This window comes from Pteronotus mesoamericanus, unplaced genomic scaffold, assembly GCF_021234165.1.
Source record: "Pteronotus mesoamericanus isolate MK-2021 breed Mesoamerican mustached bat unplaced genomic scaffold, CSHL_Meso_final scaffold_21, whole genome shotgun sequence".
Classification (NCBI taxonomy): domain Eukaryota; kingdom Metazoa; phylum Chordata; class Mammalia; order Chiroptera; family Mormoopidae; genus Pteronotus; species Pteronotus mesoamericanus.
Window position 1 is genome coordinate 29039128 of NW_026555310.1, and position 23622 is coordinate 29062749.

Consider the following 23622-nt stretch of genomic DNA (forward strand, 5'->3'; position numbering starts at 1 on the left):
AATGATCACAATAATAATTCTAGTTACCATCTGTGGTAGGCAAAATTACATTTTTTTTTTTTTTTTTTTGCGATGAGAACTTTTAAGATTTAGTCTCTTGGCAACTCTCAAAGATATACTACAATACTACTGACTATAGTCACCATGCTGTGCATTACATCCCTAGGACTTATTTTATAACTGGAAGTCTGTACCTTCTGATGCCCTTCACTCACTTGGCCCACCTCCAAACCCCTCCCCTCTGGTAGCCATCACTGCGTTCTTTGAGATACAATGTTCTTTGATACAATGTTCTTTAATACTACGTAATAAAAGCCATCAAACTCTATGAACAGAAGTTCATGCCATTATAAAACACTTGAACATGTATGTAAAAAATTTTATATCACAAGATATGCGTTCGTACTTTTAAGGACCTTTCTCCTCAACTAAAGGGCCTTCTATGTCAAAGCTTGGATATTTTAAACAAATGTCTATTATTTGGATTGTCTCTTCCATGAGAGGAAGTTTATAAAGGGTTTAGCTGGAGTACAATGTCATCATGAAGAACCATTTTCCAATTGCAGAAAGAGTGCTCTTCCTGCTGTGTGATGTACCCTGGGTGTCTACAACTAAAAGACATTGTAAAAAAATCTCTTCCTGCAGTGAGGAAGAAATATTTTCACTCCCACGTCTGTTTCTTAACAGAAACTCATTGTATAAGTTTATTGAGCAGAAATTGTGAAAAAGATGGGCAACTCACATATAACCAACACGGTTTCCAATGGGAAAAAAACCATGCTAGACAAAACTGATGTTTATAAGATCTGAGTGGGAAGTCAAGTTATTGACAAAGGGAATGTTTAATGATGGTGGTTAATTTAAATTTTGGTAAAGCTTCTAGGAGAGTAACTTTATGTAGTTTTTATTGCCTAAATGGAATTTTAAATGAAGTTCTGGAAACTGGAGTTCTGTGGATATAGTCTCCAATAAGAACAAAAAGAGGCTAAGTACCCCTGTTTAATTTCTTTACATGTATTATGAAAAATAAATAAATTTATTTCAGATTCAGCAACAAAACAGGTAAGTAATATGCAAAAAAAAAAAATTGTTACTCTGCATTATAAAAGTAACCACAGTTTCTAAACTCTTGTTCCCTGTGGGCTATTTGGCAATATTTGGAGACAATTTTGGTTGTCACAATTGGGATGGAGAATGCTACTGGCCTCTAATGGGTAGAGGCCAGGGATGCTGCTACGTATCTTATAATGCACAGTACAACCCCGCACATCAAAGAACTATTTGGCCCAAATATCAAGAGTACCAAACTTGAGAAATCCTGCTTATAGAAACGTGGAGTTTACAACACGCAGGGGGTGATCTGCAGCTCAGCTCAGTCCCCGGTCACCTCCCACCACACCCCACACTCCGCCCACAATGCCGCTATTCTAGATAAGCCATTACCTAGAAGCGGAAAGTTTCTGCCTCTAAAGCCAGCACAGCCAACCCTGTGCTGATGCGCAGAGGTGTGTTTGCAATGGATAATTCCTTGTGCTTTGCTGTGGCTTAGGAAAACAGAAACCATATGTGCACGGTGGTAAGCTGTGGGAGGGAGGCGCTGAGGGAAGGAAGACGTCCATGCTTCCTGGCTTCAGGGGGCAGAGGGACTGCAGCTACAAGCAAGGCTGGACCTTTACACCTCTGGTTGCCAAAGTGGTGGAGCAAGGCTGGGAAATGCTGGTATCTGCAACTCAGGCCTTACAGCTCAGCTTGAGCCACAGCTGGAACACGGCACCGCCTGCCCCTGCTTTGCTCAGGTGTGGGACAGCCTGGGGATTCCTACCCGGGGACTGCCGGGAGGCAGGGACGCTGCCTTGCGGAAATGTGCACCCTTGAACAAACTGGAATTTCCAGTCTCCTCAGGCCCCTTCTATTATTTTCTACGCAGCCACTGTCGCAGTTGTCCTGAAACTTCCTCCTCTTTTGGGGCGCTTTGATCTCTCAATAGTTCATGGTGAAAATAAAGTGACTCAGCCAGAGTGTGAGAGGTCGGAGCCACCGGGACAGTCCTGTTAGAGTGAAGGACCCTCCCCTCCCCAAGGCGCCCATCTATCTCCTCCAAATATGGACACCAGACAAAGCCCAGAGGAGGCGGGAGGGGGTGCAGGAGTTAACCTCCAAGGAAACACGGAAACCAGGGCACCGTGAAGGGCACCCTTCGCAGGCCAGTATCACTGGAAACAAATGCCCCAGACAGAGGTCAATGCACGGAGCCAGCTGTGATGGGCTGTGCTGCTGGCTGTACCCACTGCACTCTGCTTCCCACGGCCCTGGGGTAGAGCAAAGAAACATGGAGCAGAGGAAGGACGCTCATATTTAGCCTATTGTGCTATATATTAACCTGTTATCTCCTCAGTATTCAAGAGCTCAGGAATGTGTATTCATCTTCTCCTGATCAGAAAAGGCAACTAGGCCTCAGGCACATTAAGCACCTTTCTTTGGGAGACAAGGACGGGACTTTAATCCGGCTGACTCCAGAGCCCACGCTGTCCCAGAGGCCCGCCCTGCTGCCTTACACTCCAGGCTGGCTGTGCAACAGGACGTGGGCCAGGGGCCCCAGGGGGTTCTGGGCTGCAGGGTCTGTGGAGGGTTATCTGCCTGAGAGAGTGGGCAGGGGGCGTGGTTCTTTCCGCTGCTACTAAAATTCTGAGCCCCTCAGGTTCATGGAGACAGCCCGTAGGCCTGTCCTTTTTTCCTCCAAACACATCTGTGCATGTGAGGGTGCGTGCAAAGGCATATACACGCCTGCACACCCCATGCCTTGCCGCAAAGGCCTGTCATTACTTTCACACTAACCCCTTTAGACTTCCTTTTATATGATACCTTTTCCCCCTGCAAGGCGGCTCCTGAGGCTCATTTGTACAAACAAGTCTGAGAGCCTCATGTGAAACAATTCCACAGCACTTACTACCTGGAGAGGACGCCAGAGGAAACAGTGCGGTGTGACTTCCCTGTCCTTGAAGGCCCTGAAGATGAGCCTCCAACTGCTTACCCTTGGGGTCTCATGCTTACTTTTCTTCCTCTGATTTAAGATTAGAGGTTTCTAGGATTGACTTTCTGTGCATATAAAACTCATCCAGTCAATACAACCAAATCAAGAAAGTACATTGTCCTAGTTTAGTGACAAATAAGCAATAAAGGAGACTCAATGTCTCCACAATTAGAATTTTGTTTCTTTTAAAAATGTAGCCCGGGCCGGGTGCTTCAGTTCTTTGGAGACTCTACCTGTGCACCAGGGGCTGTGGGTTTGGTTCCTAGTCAGGGCATGTAACTATGTTGCGATATTTCTCTCTCTTTCCCTTCTTCTCTCTCTAAAATCAATAAATATCTATCCTCTGGTGAGGACTAAAGTATTAATTTTTTTTTTTTTAAGAAAAAGGGAGCTTGAGAGATAATTAACATATTTTTTAGAAGGACATGGAAGATCGCTAGGAGGCGTGCATGAAGGTTGGGCATGGAGAGAACACGGCCTGGGTTGGGTGGGGGCAGGTCCGTGTTTAACTGCTGTGGGGTCAGCCAACCAACGAAGTCCTCACAAACCTCGAGGAAGTTTACATTTGCAAAGCACTTCAAGAGACTTAAACAAAAGCTGTGACACAAGCACAAGAAGCATCCTCCATTTGGAAGCGTGATGAACTTTGAACAATCAGATCAGTACAGACCTCCAAAGTCCCCACTTCTGTGTAGCAAGGGAGGGGCTATGAATGGATTCCAAAGCAGTGTGCCAATGAATCTTCTTCCTTAGCAGGTTTTTAGATTAAGGCCAAGAAAGGAAGAAGCAGACAGGAAGTCTGATCACTCAGGTGTTAATGGAATTGAAGAATTTTAAGAGAAAGCCACACTGACTTACAATTTTTCTTTTAAGACTTAGCTGTTTATAGTTTTTTTAAAAAAGCAGGTGCTTAGTTTGTTTGATGGCATAATGTAAGAAGGACACCGTGTAGGTCACAAAAGATGCAAAACTTGGCGTTTAGAGACTCTCTGCCCATCACCTAGAAAAATGCCTGGAACATAGAGATTCATGATAATTTTTTGGATAAATGAATGAATGATTTTAACTATACAATTCAAAGAAATTGTATGCACGAATGATTTTAACTATACAATTCAAAGAAATTGTATGCAAAGAAATAATTTCTTTTACTCAGCTGTCTTTTATTTATGTTGACGATGTTATTGTAACCATTCCGGACTGCTCTGCAAACAGCCTGTGGTCTAGAACTTGTGTCTCCTTTCTTACATCACTTGTTATTGTTCCTCCCACATGTCTTAGGTGTGCCTCATGCTCTAAAGTGCAAGTAATTCCTTGAGAAGAGGGACAGCATTTTCTACTTCCGTGAGCCCCCTTATGCCTATGGTTGCAAGCACACTGATCAGACAAGTAAGCAGTGCGGGAGAACAGGGGGCAACAAACATTTTCTGTGAAATGCCCATCAGTAAGCAGTTTAGGCTTTGCTGGCCAAACCATCTCTGCTGCACAAAAGCAGCCGGAGACAGTACTAAGTGACTGGGTGTGGCCATGTGCCAATAAGACTCAACTTACAAAAACAGGCAGTGGCTGATTTGGCCCATGGGCCCCTGCAGTTTCCAATCCCTGCTCTGGAGTCCCAGGTCAGAAGGAGACAAGACAAGTATGTTGGAGAGAAGGCTAAACGGAAGCTTGGGGCTGGACCCTTGATGTGTCTGAGTCTCCTTTTCTTCGTCTATAAAAGACCTTTCTAGCTCTGAAATCATGGAGTTCTAAGAATGAATTTCAATGTACACCGAAAACATGACTCATGCCATCACCAGAGCTACACTTCATCAACTTAATGGTGTTCACTGCCAATATACTCTTTACTTACAAAACACATTGGTGAGACACAGACCAGTAAAACTTTTGTGGGCTGAGAAAAATGTTAGACGGTTGACAGATGCTGCCCCTCCTCCCCTGCCTCACCCAGCAATCTCTCCCTAAGAATAATAAATAGAAAATAAGCACAAAAAGAAGCAACTTGCTCACTGTTCCAGATAACATTAGCTATTCAATAAAAAAATAGAAGCCAGGATCAAGTCTCCCTCTGGCTGATGTTAAGCTCTCTCTCAGAAACGCCAGCCATTCCAACTTGTTCAACCCTCTAACAGTCCATCTTATCTTTGGAAAATAAACAACACCTTTAAAAATAAGCTATACGGTCTATTTTAATAGATCTAATTAGTAGTTTGTATTGAAACTGTCAACTACCTCCTGAATTTCCTTTATTGCTTCCTTTAGTTTTGTCACGAGATAAATACCCAAGTAAACTATCATAACTTTGCATGTAGTCTCTTAATTGATGTATCTCAACATTCAGAAGTGAAAATACAAAGAACTGATGAAGTGTGAGGGATTTTTTGATAGACCTGGATTCTTAGATTTACATTTTTATCTGAAGTAGACAAAATATACTGAACCTTACCTTGCTGATGTTTTCTGCATCTGGAATAACCACTTTCCCCCTAATTTCCACTTGTCCATACTCAAAGCATTCATCTAAACCCAGCCAAAAGCCATCTCTTCCATGAAGTCTTCCCTGATAGGCCTACTCCAACCTCCTATAGTATTTAATAGGAGCCTTTTAAAGACACCCTACATTGTACTTAGAGCTGTGTCCAGCTCTTTCATGATAAAGATTCTATCTCCACCTCCGAACACCCTACCCCCATGAATGCAGTACAGTGCCTTAAATGCAGAAGGTATCCAAATGCATAAACCCTATTGTACCTGAGCAAATTATATCTGAATGGGTAAGAATCTGACTTCACTATTTGGTTAACACTCATAAGTAGCATTTCTATCTATATCCTCCAGCTATCGTACTCATCAGAGTGACATTCAATAGCACCTTCATTTCCTTCTGCTCTGTGCTCGTTCAAAAAGCCAAAGGAACTAAGGCTTCTGACAACTGCTTCATAGAGATTTGAAGGATTATTATGGCTGTTAATAATCACAGAACTTTACATTATACATAGAAATCACCCAATGAATTTGACCTTCAATAAAAAGAATTAATTTTACAAAGATCGGAGTAATCCAAAAAGGCACCAGAAGGATTGGGGTGGACAGACAGGGCTCTCCCAAACGAACAAAGGAGCCTAGGATTGTGACGTTCTCTTCGGCAGGTTACAGAATAAAGACTAAGTCTTAGATCACAGACTTTTGGAGTTGGAGTCAGACTGTAGATTTTTCAACCGTCTCATTTCACCCTTGAAAAAAACAGTGACTTTCATAAAGTTAAATTAGCCAATCCTGCATCGGGCTATATTAGTTAATACATACACGTGGAGATGTTCATACTTTTGAATATACCATTAGAGCACTAATAATGAATAACTTTAGGGGATTCTATCATACTGCAGGCATTAACGCATTCCCCCAAAGGATCTGGGTTATTTAACATGAATATTCTGATTTCCTAGAATCATCAAGACCGGCATAGATTCTCCTTTTTCTGTGTGTTCTTAAGAGAGAGGAGGCACCCTCAGGAGCCAAGGTTCATCTCTTAGTACAATATTCCATGGAATGTCTTACTAGACTAGATGAGAGTACATCTGTCATCCAACAATTCTCATGTTTGGGAGTAAGACTTAAAAAAAGAGTAGCATAATTTTTAAGGATCTAATATTTAAAAATTTACAAATCTAGTAAACAAGGGAGAAATAACTCCATAAGCCTAAAAGACTTAACTTTCTTTATGTCACAGAAGAGGTGGACAAAACAGACAGGCCCCGCGAGGGCAGCACTACAGATGGCAGCGACCTGTTGGTCAGCGAGGCTGTCCTGCGTCACCCACCCCTATCTGGCCTCTGCTTCTCGGGGGCTCAGTTTCCGCTATGGTTTTCCCTGTCCAAGTGACCCATATAAAATGAATATGGCAGTAATAAGCTACTTCAAAGCGCTGTCCTGAGAGCCATAAACAAGCAGAAAGTATCTGCAAAATGCCCAGTACTGCTGTGCAGTCCATGTAAGAAACAATACAAGAAGGGTCTTGCTGGAAAGCACAAGATGGGTTGTTCATAGTATTCGCTGTAATGTGGGTTGTTCTCCAACTGTCTGGGGAAATTCTCGTGTTTGGTCTAAGCTCTGCTTCCTTCTCTCCCTGCTCTTCTTTACGCAGTTTATTATTAAAAAAAAATACTTATCTATATGTAAAGGTAGAGAGAACAATCATGCGACCCCGCTCTGTGTAGCCACTGCCTGGCCACACAGCCATCAACGCAGGGCTCTCGTTTTACGTAGACCCCATCCATCCTTCATGCCCGAGCTGCGGCATCATTTTGAATCAAATCCCAGACAGAGACCATTTCCTTTTCCATAGTTTTTTAAAACACAAGGTCATATTTCTTTGCCATCTTATTTTCTCAATTCAACATTCTTGATGTAATTATTTATAACAAAAACATTGAGGCAACACTGGAGGTGCACCTGGGGCCAGAGAAATATCTGGAAACAAATGATTTAAATAAAAAAGGGACAAGGAGTTGATGCAGATGTAGTTAAGGGAGCCTGCAGGACTCCGTGCTGTCCTGGTGTTACCTTGTTAAGGAGCACTGCTCAGTCCTGGGGTTCAGCAGGAGCTTTGTCCTGGGGCATCAACTCCTGGGGAAGAGGCATTTCTCACCTTTCCCTGAATAGGTCTGGCCCTTCCTCCCCCACAACCCCATGCATTCCTCCTACTATTGAACACAAATCACCTCAGCCCCCAAGTCCTCCAGTCAAAATGCGCCTTCTCTCTGCTTTGCTTCCACAGTACTTAATTATCCTAGCACACAGTAAGTGAGTACTAAATAAGTGAATAAATGTGTGTGCATTGAATGAATGGGACATAGGACTTATTTCATTCTGCCTTACATCTTAGTTAGTGGTTTTCACATCTGTCTCTCCCAGTAAGTTTTAAATTCCTTGAGGAAATAATTGTGTTAAATCAGCGCTGTGTCCCTTGCTTCCTAATGCATTTGTGCATGGTTGATGCTCAACAAATGTCTCACAAATGGAGTGATGCACCAGGAAAAGAGCTAACCCTGCCAAGTGATTAGAGGATTAAGCTTCTGGAGAACGACTTCATGTAAATTATGGGAAGACTAGCAAAAATACAATGTGTAGATTTCCACTGACTTCTTGTCTTAGGGAAGCAAATTTGGGCTTGTCGTCATAAAAGTAAAAGAACTCGAGAGTGATTTCCTCTATCCGAACGACCCACCACCACCTACCTCCAACACCATAATTCTGTTTTTCTCTCCTACCCAACTCCCAAGGTGAAGGCTGCATTTCAGTTACTGCCCATAGGATGGAATTACAGGCCTGAATCTGAGACAAAGGTTCTTTATGCTGTGTCTGGTTATTAATTAGCAACTGGAAACTTCAGGACAGGGCCATTAACATGCTCATAAACCTTGTATTTTAAATGTTTTCGCTTAGCCCTGATTCTGGTGTGACTCTCCTTATAAGCTGGATGTAGGACATTTGTTTCTTAACATTTCTGAGGCTCATTAACTACTTCGTCCCAGTGGCTCATTAACTAGCCCGGCAGGGATTTCGCCTCATCCAGGCAGAAGCCTCCGCTCGCCTTCACGGAGCCTTTGAGGGCACGGAATTGGGAATGGTGTAAGGCTAGCCGCCAGGTTCTAAGGAGAGAATGGGGCCTTGTTAGGTCCCCCCGAGGCTGAAGTGGCGGCAAAAGGGAGCGCGCACTTACCTGCTATCCTCCCAATGGGCATGGCGTGCTCCTCGGGCGGGGAGACGGAGACCATGATGTGGTTCATGTATGTCAGGTCTTCCCGGTGCGACAGGTTGATGGGTTTCCCTTCCCGATGCAGCCCGTCCTCGGATAGCCTGGACTGTTTGAAATCCACGGAGTGCCGGGGGTTCAAGATCAAAGGGTGCATGATGGGGCTGGGCATCAGCTGGATCACGCGTGTGCTCTCCTGACGGGGGCTGGATGGCTTCTGGTGGGACTCGGAGGACGGTGGGCAGTGATTATTCTCTATGGGAGACACTGACAGGGGGTAGGACTCCTGGTGGTTGTTCTCCTGGTGGAGCCTTGGTCCCTGGGCCCTCTCGGCCGGGGAGAGGCGACGAATCATGTTGTCCAGGGGGGACCGGAGGGGCCGCTGCTCAGGGTCAGGAGACGGCCGGTGATTTGTCGTGATGGGTGATCTAGAGCGGTGCAACAGTTCAATGGTGGGAGGGTTGTGGTGCACAGTCTCCACTGACGGCCTTGGGGTCCTCTGGACACAACTATCTGTGGAACAGAGGGAGAGGCAATCACAGCCCCCAGTGAGTGTCAGCACAGGGACCTCACCGCGGCTCCACAGCAGTCAACAGTGGAGCGTGTGCAGGGTATAAACTTTCTTCCCAGGATGTAGTGTCATTTTCACCACTTGAAAAATAATTAAAGCGCACATACTTAGAATTCTTTTCCTGCTACTAGACAAGCTAAGAATGTCTACAAACATTCCATTAACCACCTACTGGCGGCTCACACATCCAAGGAAGCCAAACTTTCATTCTTTATCTTTGACTCTTCAACATGGCTTTCAGGGTCCTAAAGTGTTTCTCTCCAGATGCTTTCACTTGCCGTACCTTTTCATAAGCTACTTTTCATATTCTCTATCTCCAGGAGTTGTTGGCATTTAATAATAATAATAATAATAATAATAATAATAAAGCAATTACTATATCCTAGGTATTGGATTGCACTGTTTTAAATTTACAGTACTCCTAAGTAGGAGATACTAACTACATTAATTCTATTTCACAGGTGAGAAAATGGAGGCATAAAGGAGTTAAGCAACTGAGGTCACACGGTTACTTTGGGGATTAGAACCAGATTCCAATCAGATTCTAGAACCTGTGTATCTATTACAGTATCTACCTCTTTACTATGTACACACTGGGGGGAAAGTCATATCAAAACCTGCTCTAAGCACGAGCAGTGGGCCTAATGTACAGAATAACAATCTAATTGTACTTGAAAGAACATTTAGGATCACCTTGTTTCTGAGTGAACAGACCCTGTCTACAAGTGCTCGGGGACAGGCTGAAGTAAGAAGGGATGGAGATCCCTCACATACCTCCACCCCATCCCACTTGAACTTTCAAGCTGGTGACCACTGAGCAAGGACACTTGCTCAGAAGTGTTCACAGCTCAGCCACAGAATAGTTCTGTAGGCTGGGCTGAGGGAGGAACTAGCACACATGTGACTTTAAGAGTCCCTGCTAAGGATGGGGAGGAGATAAATCTGCCTCTGAAAATGGAGCTTCCCACAGGGCCCCATGCTCATCTTAGAGAGGTTTTAATGGCCATATCTGTTCCCAGAGCTGTCTCACCAAAAAACAATGGGCATGCTTGAGGCTTCTGTTCCAGTCAGGGACTTGGCCATGGTTCTAAGTAAAGCAGGCCAAAGGTATCTCCTTTGTCAATGATGGCAATACCCATATGAAGAATGTACAAAGGGAGTCTGGGAATCTGATAGGGTTAGTAAACAGAGATAGAGGTGGTGGTTTCTTAGGCAGTTTTACTCAGGGTTGGCAGAAAAATGGGCATTCCTGTTGATATCACCTATGATATGAGACAAGGAACAAAAAAAAATATTGTTAATTATCATCAAGAGATCATCTGCTTGAAGGCAAAGTGTTAATTTTGTGACTACTGTGTACCTGCTGCCATGAATTTAAAAGTGCTTAATTATTGGTATAGCTCCTGGTAGGAGACTCATTTAATAAATTATAGTATTCCTCTAAACAATGGAGAACTATGCAGCTATAAAATGGAACGAGGAGTATCTCAATATTCTGCTAAGGACTGATCTATAGGCTCTATGGTTAGATAAGCAAAACAAGATAAAGTATTTATGATATGCTACCATTTTTCTAATGGAGAAGAAAGGGCTTCCAGTTTCAATAATGGTAGAATGGCTTGTGTTGGACTAATCTACCTCAGATTGAAAAAATAGAATCTGGATAAAATACATTTGTAAGAGTTATTTGAAGGTCATAAAGAAAACTGAAGGGGGTGTTACTCTTGAAAGTAAAGATGTGCACAAAGTAAGGTCCAAATTTATACAGCTTTTGCCCTGAGGATCCTCCTAAGTCCATGTTATATGTGGCAACTAGAAAGTGAATGGAAAGTTGCTTAAGGTGTCAGGGATTAGAGAATGAAGCTGCCAGAATGGGGGGAGGGGTGGAAAGTGGGAGAGCAAGTCTCATTAAGAAGAGAGCTTCAGAAGAAGCAGCCACTAAATTTGCACATAAAGTTCCCTCAAATCCTTAACATGTGTACTGAACAGCACACGAGTAGGGGAGCTGCTAAAGAGCTCAGTGAAAAGCAACAGCTGGATGGTTGAAAGATATGAGCAGAAATCTCAGGTATTGGCCACTGTATTGGAGACAGAGTTTGGAGCTTAAGTCCTATCAACAAAGCTCTGTAAATATCTCAGGCTGTTTATTAACCCAGGAATTTATTAACTTCAGGAGTAAGAAAAGTGTTTTGGGACAAAGGGATTTACCTGAGGGCTAAAGGCAAAACTGAAATAAATCTATCCTAACTAAATGTAAGACCAAGCTTCCACCAATTCAGAGTCACTGGCTAGTCATTTAACTGCCTGCTAGAATAAAAATTAACACCCTTCAGAGGAATAAAACATAATAGAGTCTGTACAATGTGTTATTTATTTTTATTGGATATCCAGTATCCACTAAAGGTTTTCTAGACATGCAAAGAAACAGAAAAACATGATCCATAATCAAGAGGAAAGGCAATCAACAAAAACAGACTGAGATGATACAGACATTGAAATTAGCAAAAACAAAAAACAAAAACACAAACAAAACCCCCAAAACTTTAAAGTAACTATAAGTTCAAGTACTTAAAAGAAATGATGGCCATAATGAGCAATAACAGATGGAGATAGTCAGAATAGAAATGGAAAGTGTTAAAAAAAAAAAAAGAAGAGGATTCTAGGACTGAAAAGCTACAATATCTGAAATGGAAGAACGGGCTGGATGGACTTGACAGCAGGCTGGAGATTGCAGAAGATAGGGTGAGTAAACATGAAGACAGTAATAAAAATTAAAAACAAATATATCCTCAGTGACCTTTGAAACAGTATTAAATGGTCTAATAGGCAGGTAATTGGTGTTTACGAAGGCGAGAACACAAAAAAAAAATGGGGCAAAAAGAATTTGAAGAAATAATGGCCAAACTGTCCCTAAATTTGGTGACAATGACAAACTTAAAGTTCCAAGAAGCTTGGCAAATCCCAAGCAAAATAAATACAATGAAAGCTACACTCAGGCACATTACAGTCAAACTGCTGAAAACTGAAGATAAAGAGAAAATCTTGAAAGTAACCAGAGGAAAAAAAGACACACAATGTACAAGGGAAAAGTTATGCTACTTTTGACTAACTTTTTAAACACCAAGAGAGGTGTTGGGGTGTGTGTGTGTGTGTGTGTGTGAGAGAGAGAGAGAGAGAGAATAAACATGTGCACCAGAAACACACAAATGGAGACCTATAGATTGGAAGAGACTTAAGGAACACATCAAGCATTTCCAATGTATAGACCCTTGCTTGGATTCTGATTTAAACTGGACTGGATGGATGTAACAGCAGTTGGAGATGACAGAAGACAGGGTCAGTAAACTGGTAATATTGAGGAACTATTTGTTTTCAGGTGATATGATAGCTCTGTGATTATGATTTTATAAAGGGTCCTTATCTTCTCAGTCCTGTACTGGCACATTTACAGATGAAATTATATACCTGGAGTCTGCGTCACAAAAATCTGAATGGAGAATCAGAGAGTAGGTAAGGCATAGAGGAAACAAGAACAGTCATAATTGAATATTAAAGCTGGTGATCAGTACATTTTGATTCATTATATAATTTTCTCTACTTTTGTATCAATTTGATATTTTCTACTATAAAAAGTTTTTTAAAGTGCTTAGTCAGTCTTTCAATGATACAGGTTGGGATAACAAGTACTAACTTCATCACTTGAACCCAAATGCAAATAAATGCTTACAAGGTACTGGTTAGACCCATGGAGTTAACTTTAACGGTTGAAATTATTCATATGATAGAAATGTTCTGCAATCTTTTAGGGATGGGGTAATCTTTTCACAGCTAATATGGATCTCAATTCTACTGTCCATGAAAATGAATACATATTTTATCTATGGGTCACTTTTCATTTGTCACAGAGGATGGCCATCATAAGCAGATATTTTGAGTATTTGCATCCTGAAGTTTCAAATATTTTCTTTCAAATGTCATTGGCAGAATCGCTCCCTTTCCTTAAAAACTTATTAAGGTTTAACAATACTTAAGGATGATGAAGACCATGTATTGAAAAGTCTTATTTCCTGAATCCATTTCCTGTCTTACAAATTTCAAAATGGGCGCAGGCGTTGGCCAGTTGTCTGGTTACCTGCAGGCTTCCTTTGATGTCCTGGGCTTCAAGGCTCAGCGTCTGGGTGTGCGCCGCCGCAAGCCTTAGGGAGTCTGGGGGGACTGTGAGAGGGTGAACTTTTATGCCAAGGGTAAAAAGGAACTGATGTAATGTCCTGGGGAGATTTCACTCTCCGTTCCTGCCCAGATCATTGGGAACAATAAAGGAGGGAGACAGTGCTCTGGATAATCAACTCAGATTTTACTTTTGACTCAGGATCCGGACAGGAACAGGACTTGGAAGGGCTTGATTTATTTCTTTGTCTGCAGACACCACTCCAAGAGGAAGTACTTGATGAAGTTGATAACATTAATGGTAGAGAACTGGATCCGAGGGTATTAATTCCAGGCAACTGGTGGTCTGGGCACAACCGATGTCAAGGCTGAAAGGCCTGCAGTGAGGTCTTCCAAGCTTTTGTTTCAGTTTGCAAAGCACGCGCCCACAGATGGAGAGGGCTCTGACGTTCTGACCCTGCTGCCTGCTGCCTCTGTTATTGTAAGTTGGCAGCAGGGTATGGAAACTTGTGAGACCAGAGCCGGCAGGCAGAGAAGCTCCGGACACAGGAAATGCACCGAGCGGACAGTGGGTGCATTAAATCCCCCAGATGTAGGAGTCTTCTGTCTAAAACAAGAAGATTTTTTTGGTCTGGCCTTGATGTCTGGGTTTGTTCTTGGTGAACTGCCCAGATGGAAAACTGGGAAATTATCCACATTGCCCTCGGTCTGAAGGTCTTGATATGGGAGGGAAATGCTTAAGGAAGAGGGAGGGAAAGCCACACATAATTAATGTGGGCGTGGAAGGAAGAAGGAAAGGAAGAAAAAGACCAAGGACTGGTAGGGACCCCATCCTTGTTGGAAGTGTTTTCTGATCCCAAACCTTTCTTTTTGTAGGTCTCTTTTAGACACAAATAATCCTTTCTCACTACCAGTCAGCCCCAAATAAATTAGGTAGTTAAATGCAATGACTAGAAAAAAAAAGGTCTGATTTCTTTTCTCATCTTCTTTCCTTTTATTTATTAGAAAAGCTTCTCTTTTTAAAATTTACCAAAATTTGACCTAACTTAATCATGTTATAAATAAAAAATACTAGTGAATCGTACAAAAAAACACAACCCAACACACTGCCCTCAAGTTTATAGCCCGCACATCAGGATGCCACGGCCGCCAGCGGGCACTCACTCCCACAGGCCAGGGCTGGTGATAAGAGAAGTCAGGTTGGGGAGACGCAGATCGGCAGGCCCAGCGGGTAAATCTCATTCCTCCGCTTCAGTCTATCCTATTCCACAGTCTTCCAGAAGGGACCATTTTCCAGAACAATTTTATAAAAGATTAGTGGGAGCCATGAATGACATAAAGAGCTCTATGGAGATCAAAGGGTCTAGGTCTTGACGTGGAATTCAAAGCAGGTTTCATATATACACTTAAGCTGTCACCCCCTGTTAGGGGGTGAACTGTGCTTTCCCTCCACTCAAAAAAATTTCATATGTGGAAGTCTCAACCCCTAGTACCTCAGAATGTGACCTTACTGGAAAAATGGTCATTGTAGATGTAATTAGTTAAGATAAGGTTATATTAGGGCTGGGTGGGCCCCTAATCTGATATGACTGGGTCCTCATGAAAAGGGGAATTTGGACCCATAGACATATCCACACTGCATGACTGAAAGGGGAATATTTTGCCCCACAGTGATTGCAAAATAGGTGTTGAAACAGAACCTTGAGTGACGTCAACTATATTTTAAGCAGCATCTTGGATGCAGAACCTGCAAAGAGTAAGGAAATGTGGTCCTTGCTCTCAAAAATATAATTTAATGGAGAAAACGGACACAATAAGAAGAAAAAAACATCGAAAGGCTACAGGGGCTGAAAAAGTCAGCGCACACAGGGAGTATGCCATGTGAACAGGAAGTCAAGAAGGCAAGGAACACCCAAGACTGCAGCAAACCACCAGAAGCTGGAGGGGGCACAGACCCGATTCTCTCTCACAGTCTTCAGAAGGCACCCATCCTGCCTGTACCTTGATCTTGGACTTCCAGCCTCCACAACGGTGGGATAATAAATTTCCGTAGTTTAAGCCAACTATTTGTGCTATTTTGTTACGGCAGCCCTAGAAAACTGATACGCCCCTTAACCCCTACTCCCTTTCCAAGGGTTTCAGGCAAGACTTTCCCTCACCCGTGGCCTGCCCATTTCAGTCTATTCATCTCGACAAGTTGCCAATGCTACTGATTCCCTTGTAGGGCCTGAGAATTAAACTGCTCAAGTGTGCAGGGTGTGATTTACAGGTGTCTGAGGTCATACACCATAAGCCTAAGCAAGCTCTTTGAATTTTATAAACATTTGGTGAAAGGAACTGAAAGAAGCTACATAGGTAACTTGCAGGACTCTGAGGTTTCATCTTCACTACTGTGGGCGGAAAGCCTCCAAGCAGGTCACCCTGACAGTGGCTCAGCGCCGGGAGCTGGAGCAGGTCTGCAAGCAGCCGTAAGCTGTCTTTGCTTTGCCCTTTGCAGGCAGGCAGCATAAAGAAAGGAATCTCCCTCTGTCTCAATAAAGAGGCACAAAAGAAGTAAATGAAATCAAGGGATCAGATTTCAAATGAGCCTACTAGCCTTGGGGTGTGTGTGTGTGTAAACCTTGTAAATCATTTACAGGCACTGGGTCAGGGTGGCACAAAGATAAGGCAGGGGAGCGCTGAAAGGGGAAAGAGCAAGATAGCGGCAACTGAGGGCCTCCTTGTCTGGAAGTGAACCCACACGACTCCCACTGCCCTTATCTCAAAAAAATCTGATGACATTTCCCTCTGGGTAAGAGGAAGTTTCTTGAAGACTTCCTGGCTACCTTGGGACAGTTAATCATGCATATTAGGGATCCTTGCCCCTAAAACGTGTGGCTTAATAGAGCCAGCTAGCTCTCAGGCTAAGAGCAGCCTCTACCATTGAAGGAAGCCAGGGGAGGCAGGGGAGGTGAGTGGGTCCTCCCTGAAGTAGACAGTCCACACCATTGTAAAGAGGCTCTGCGCGCCGTCCAGCGACTCCGCCCTGACCCATTACAATCAGGTCCTGCACCAGGGGACCAACCTCGGAGAGTGAAAGGCCATGCTGACCTAGGCCATGAAATGTAGGAAGCAAAGCAGGGGAAAGGAGTTAGGGGACAGTGGAATGAGGCCTGATAATGGAAAAAGATGTTGTTAGCTGGTTCTCCTGAGGACAAGAACTCAAGATCTGGGCCTGTTCTTCCTCAGGGGGAGCCTTGTGCTCTGTCAGATCCAAGAGTCACCGAAATGAAAGGGGCACACAAAAGTTAATCTTACAGCTCTTAAATGTGAGTGGAGAAACCCCTCAGAAGATGAATAGGTTCCAAATGGGTCCTGAAGGGCCTACCACGTGCCAGGTACATTCAGTGCTCACTTTCAAATCAGGTGGTGTCCTGAAAGTAACTAAGGCTGAAACTTTAAGTATATTTTACCACAGAAATAATGCTACATCTGGTGCCCGGTTAATCAATGAAGGAGTTCTAGAATAATGGCATGGATAGGCAAAAGGCCCTTCCTGTGTCTGGATTACACAGACGTGGTGTTTACATGAAGTGCATGCAGTTGCAGTAATGGGATTGGTTAAGAAAGCTGGAATTGAGGGTAAGAAATAAATCAACCAACCACTGCACAACCATGCAAATATACTTAACCCTACTGAACACTTAAACATGGTTAAGATGATAAATGTTATGTATATTTTATCATAATTACATTTTTAAGTTAAAAAAAAAAGAAAAAACGCAATCCAATAGTGGCAAAAAAAAAAAAAATCAAATAATGACAATGAATAGCATTTACTGAGTGCTTGTCATGTGAGAGATGCTATTCTAAGGGCATTTTCCGTATAAACTTGCTCCTTTCTTATACCAATCATATTCAATAGGTCTCTTTTCCTTATTTTACAGAAGGAAACTGAGGCACAAGGAAGTTTAATAACTTGGCTAACGTCACACAGCTGGTAAACTGGGGAGCTGCGATTTGAACACCTGGTCTGGATCCAGAGTGCAGACACACACCATTATACTCTCTGGCTCCATCACAGTTAATAGGGCTTACGATGTCAGAGGCCAGCTGATGGCCCCCTTGACACTTCAGACATCAACACGATTCCAGCAAGACTACAGAATTGGGGGCGTTTTGTAACAACAACCAGTAATAGGATGTGGCTGGAGCAGCTACAAGCTTCATCTCCCCTGCTGCCCACTCGACAGCTGTCCTGAGGGGCTGGCTCAGTGCCTGACTCAGAGCCCACGCTTCTCACAGGCCGGGGGTGCGCGTCATGCCAAGTTCAGTCATCCTGAGGCAGTCAGTGATCGATACAGGTTAATTCAGTCCAAGTTAGTGTGAGTTTTTCCTATCAGCAATTGAAGACATACACTGGTATCTCAGAAGTTATCTTTGACTTTTCATTTAGATTTGGCAGTTACAAGTACTATGAAGCAGAAAAATTTTAAGTGGGCATGCTGGGACCTGCCACAGTGTACCCCAGTCAGGAGACCTGACTTAGCATCCTGATCTCTACAGCCATACTCATCATCCATTCATTTGTTCCATTTTCAGGGTGCTTACAAAAAAAAAATTAATGAAATTGTTATTTTGGGTGGCTCATTCATGCACCGGCACTGGAGTCACGTGGACCTGGGGTTAAAATTTAGTGCTGCTCCTTGGTGGCTGTGTGATTTAGGGCATGTTACTTCACTGCTCTAGACCCGATTTCCTTGTCTATTAAGTGGGAATAATATTACTTTTCTTTAAAGGCTAGTTGTGAAGATGGAATGATTGAAACATGCGAGAGCTTAGAACAGGGCCTTACATGCAGAGAGGGTGCCCAATAAATGTTAGCTTTCATTTTGTTGTTATCAAGCAGATTCATATACCTCATCTTCTTTAATTGTTTCATTAAGTTTGTGTAAGATTTTCTTCCTCCAAAACAGTCTTTGGGCACTTGGATTGGGAGGCTGGGTGTGAGGGTGGGGAGAGGTCATATTTCCCTTAAGAAAGCAATCATATCAATAAATACTCTGTGGGCCATCCCAGAACGCAGGCCTTTGATCCTGCCCCCCATCAAAGACATGATTTCTCTCTACTCTCTTACCCTGTGCTGGCAGTAAGGAGAATTGAGAAAAACAGTATTCCGACACTTGAAGTTTCTCACCTTCACTTCCGCTTTCCATGCCCACCTGGGGACAAAATGCTGCCCCAGAGCAGAACTTTACCTTCAAAACTGTGTCCACTCTTGCAGAAACAATCAGAGCACTGCATGTATAAATATTTTCAAATTAAAGTGACTAAAAAATCATCTCCCAGTCTCTTAGACGGGGCACAACAAGAGAGGATGGAACTGAAGCTGAAATTATAGGAGGGTCCTCCAAAGAGCTGGTGGGATTAAGAACATCTAGGAGATAGAGCTTTTATTCCTTTTCCCTAGATACTTACACGTGTCCAGGCAGAAAGGGGTAAACTCTGCCATTCTGAGACTAGCCCAGACTGAAAGAATATTTTATATCACTCAGTGAGCTTTTAGGGAATCACTATTCAAGTAGTTCTAACACCAAAGGATCAGTGGTAATGTAATACTTTGGGACAACGCCCTTCTATTATATATTCCATGGGAGTTAAAAGCTAGTGATTTTGGAACCTAAGGTATTAAAAGAAGTTGATATTACAACTGTGTGTGGCAAGATACATTATTTTAAAATAATCTGCTGGTCTGAAATTTCTAAAGATGTTTTGCCTCCTGGCTTTGGTGAAAGAAGTAGTATCATTGTTTATTTTGTCTCCTTCTTACAAAACTATCTAATTTATAATATGCAGATAAAATGGGTCACAACAATCAAAGAAAAGGAATCTAGGAGAAATGTTCAGCTGTTTCTGAGCAACACCAGGCAGGACACTGTTAGGATTTCCCAGATTTTAGTTGCCGTGACCCTGAAGGTAGAGAATGTATCTTATTCATCTTCATTATTGCCCAGTGAGGCTCGGGCCCTGGTGAAATGTGAGGATTTGAGAGGTGTAAGATCTAAGAGCACTTAGTCTAATCCCTTATCTTACAACTGGGGGAACTGAGGGCCAGAGATGTGGGAAATTAAGCCCTCATGTTTGTTCTGGAAGAATTGAGGGTTAGAACTGGTTTCCTGACTATCTAAGCTGACCATGTGCCCCAGTTTATCAGAGATGGTTCTGGTTTATGCTTATTGCCTTAGCTTATTTATTAGAGTCCCATTTCAATGCCAAAAATGGCTTGGTGTGGATGAAAAATTAGAAGGTTACCTTAGTTATATAATATTGCACTCTCTTCCCATAAGTAAATAAGGAAAAAGAGTGGAAATACTGGTTCTCCTACACCTGGGTGGTTGTCTGATGACTGCTTTGCCCAAGGCATGACACAATTTCAGAACAGATATGTATATGATGAGTGTTTACTAAAAAAAATACATAAAAAAAAATAAAGGGAGTGTGAATTAGTAGGATACCCTTCTTCTCCTGTCAGAGCCTGGAGGGGGGCCTCTGAGCTAACACCAGCTTCCGGCTTATGGGGCTGCCCTGTGGCTGCTAGCAAGGGAAGCGCGGTTTCAACGCAATGTACTCAGATGGGGTATTTGCAGGGGACTGTTGCTAGGTTAAACAAGATACCTTTGTATTGTATGATAAACTCCCATTGTGAAATTATGACGGTCCAAATGGGTTAAGTGGGTGGCAGTGAAGACGTGAAGTCACAGGGGGATTGAATGCAGCTCTGTGTTTGCACTTCGCCCTGCACGCCTCACTGTGCCAGCCTCCTTAGGGGATGAGTGGGGCCCTCTCTGAAATGCCTCTGTTCTCCTTTCATTCTGTCATATTTCTCTGTGCCAAGTCAAGAATGACGTGCTTTGACATGGCACTGGGTCCCCAATTATGTAAATAAATCGTTGGGGATGTAATATTTGATATGCATAATTTCACTTTACAGACCTTTTTTTCCAGGACCAGCTCTTTCTGTACGTTAACTTACGCCCATATTAATGTGTTACCAGCCACAAGTAAATATCACAGTATTGATTCCAGAAATAGTCCATGTTGAGCTGGGTACTTCTTCTGGTTGGTAGAAAAGGGAAGAGGTGGGAGGTGGCTGGGGGGGTAGGGAACTTGTACTGGTCCATTCACCTCTCTAGTCAGTTCCTTTATCACCAAAGGCACCAATATATCTGGAAGTCTAGGGACAGACAGCCTCTTCATATCATCTCTGTGCCTTGAACTGCTCTTCTCATTTGCTACCACCTGATAAAGACCTACACTTCCTTTCTTGTGTGTCCACCTGTTTATCTGAGAGCACGGCCTGCATCTGAACAGGTGACGGGAGAGCACACGAACACTCAGATCTTGTTTCTGGGCTGACAGCTTTAAGGAATGGTCTCTGAGAACACCATTCTTTTAAGAGCTGGGTCTGAAGCAGAGCTAACTGGTTCACAGGGTGACAAAGCCCTTGACCTTGGCCTCATTAACTTCATTCTTTTACCTACTGAGCTCATCACCACCACCGTCATAACACTTGAGAGCACAGCTCATTACCGCGTAGGTCGTGGCACATCTGTATTTACTCAGTTTGAGAGGAGCTCTGAGAGTAAGCCAGCTTTCCCTATTGATTAGCTCCTGCAAATGAGAACAATGGCAAACACGCCTACTTACGAGTCAAATCAGGCCATGGAGAAAGGAGGCAGAATTTGTGATGAGGTGAGACCATTAGTCTCCAATCACATTTGGGAACAAAAAGAGGAATAGAAATTCCAAATGGATTTTTTTTTTTTTTTTTTTTTTAAGTAATGAGAAAAAGAGAGAGCGGGGAAAAAAAACACCCCATCACATACCCTTTCTATCTGAAGAGGCAGGCAAGGTAGTATGATTCTCGCCTTAATGTCAAGCTTCAGTAAACCCACCTCCTCTCCTCTGGAGTAGCTGCTGGTTATTAAGCAAGCAGGAAATGTACATGCAGGAAGAGCAGAAGAATGAAGAAACCCATTTGGGGTGGGGCCAGCTGCTAAATTTAGCAAGGGTAAAACTAGAAGAAGAAAGGATAAGAGAAACAGGGAGGTGGAAGAAACACTCCTCACGTCCCCATCACGAAAGCAAGGGCACTTTCTGTGAAACACTTGGCACAGGGAAGACATGCTGATCGCCTGGAGTCAGGATCTCTTTTGTGAAGTGTTAATTAAGTAAACTTCTCATTTTTTAAAAAAATTTGCCAACAACAAAACAAAAATAATAGCCCTGCTCCTGGGTGTAATCTATCAATTTAAGGAAATACCCCAAGGGACTGGGGTTTTAATCCCCTAGTAATCTGGTCCTAAGAAAAAATACAAGTTTAATAGTATTGCTTTGAGTGCCCACATCTGCTGTCTAAACAACCTGGGAGGAACACATGGACTTAAGCTCCAACAGAGGCACCACTGTTCAATGGAATGATGAGCAAAGTATGATTTTTATACCCTATTTCCATACCCGTACGCCTGCTGTGGAACTTATGTCTCGGGCCACAATTCAAGTACGGTTTTTTGTTCCATCTTCTATCAATAACTTTTATGATGAGTGTGACTCACAGGAGAAGAGCAGCACCCAGGACAGCTGAAGCAAGTACTTACACTGAGGACACTGCAAGAAGCCGCCTTTGGTGCAAGGAGAGGAAACCCCTGCTCCCCCTCCTTCCCCCCAGAGTTCACAGGGTTTGGGTCTATTTTCTTCCTCCAGCTTTTATTATCCTCTGCTTACAGATCTTCAGTGACTCCCCATTACTTTCCTCCATCAAAATTCTCCACATTCTATTTCCAATTTAACTTCCTTGGAGTAAGTAGCTCTGCAGAGGCAAAGGGCTGATGGTCGTTGAAGTAGGGTGATGGCTCACAGGGGTGTATTTAGTTTATTCTCCCTATTTGTGGTATGTTTGAAATTTCTCATAACAAAGGCCATTGGGAGGAGGGGAGGTAAGCTCTACAACCCAAGCCAGCTGACTCTTTCTAGTCCAAGGACTTACGCCATCCTGTGTCATTCTTTCTGCTTGGGATGTTCCCCACTTCATCCCTGCTTATCTGAATCCTGCTGGGCCATGAAGGAGTCCTCCAGAGCCACCTCATTCGTGATGCTGACCCTGCTGCTTGCACCTGGATGTACTTCCCCTTCCACTACCTCTTTAGGATGCCTTCTATTATACGTGTATATCTTTCTCGTTGCTTCACCTAGACTGCGAGTTGCACAGAACCAAGAGAGTACTTTTTCATCTTGGCATTTCCCCAGGGTCTTATACAAGGCAAGCACTCTATAATTTGTTTGTTGACCAAAAAATGAATCACATAAAAAAAGAACAACATCAAATTAGCAACGAAACATCTTGGATATGTCTAAGTGTCAGGCAACGCAAGAGAAATCACCTCGGGTACCTTCTTCGTGGTTCTGATGCAGTATGACTTCCGGCTGTGTGTGGATTGAGTTTCCGGGGTGGAAGAATGGTGAAAAAAGAATCCGAGGTTTCCTCTGCTTCAGAATATGCTGAAGGAGTTCATAGAGTACATCACCTGGAAAGAAGGAAAGAAAAATAAAGAAATGGGAATATTTTATTCAACTATTTACTGAGCTTTGACTCTATGTGTGGCACTGTGCTAAGGATGCCATATCACCTGAGTAAGACAGGCATGATACCTACTCTCACAGAGCTTATAGGGGACACACAAGATGTACAGCTTGGAACTCAAGGTCAGAGACATGTGATTTTTAATAGAGCTTTTTGATTATGAAATGTACAGTAAGTTTCATAAAATGCTGAAAACCAGGAAGAAAACAAAAGTCATCTATAATTCTATCACTAAGAAGAAGCCCTGTTCATCCTATCTGTAGTTATATAATTAGATTTAAGCTTATCACAGTTTAGTATCCCTCTTTGTCCTTTCACATTTCTGAACTGTTCCAGTAGCTGCATAATCATCGTGCTTTGCAGGGATGTAGTAGACTTTTTTGAAATGTGAGTTGTCCTAATTCTATTGCCTTTACTTTTGTGAAAATATCCTTTCCACATCTATATCTGCTTGCATTACAGATAATTCAAAGAATTAT

General features: G+C 43.0%; 1 protein-coding gene across 7 annotated transcripts in view; it reads right to left on the reverse strand.

The window, feature by feature from the left end:
- The window catches only part of ETV6 (ETS variant transcription factor 6), a 216786-nt gene that overhangs the window by 13837 nt on the left and 179327 nt on the right, over positions 1 to 23622 (reverse strand). For 6 of the 7 annotated variants that reach the window (XM_054591426.1, XM_054591424.1, XM_054591428.1 and 3 more), the window contains exons 4-5: positions 22944 to 23087; positions 8754 to 9299 (exon numbers count right to left, since the gene is read on the reverse strand). In XM_054591426.1, coding sequence (XP_054447401.1) covers positions 8754 to 9299; positions 22944 to 23087 — 690 coding nt within the window. The remainder of the gene's footprint in view (positions 1 to 8753; positions 9300 to 22943; positions 23088 to 23622) is intronic. The other variant, XM_054591423.1, reaches the window with a different exon arrangement.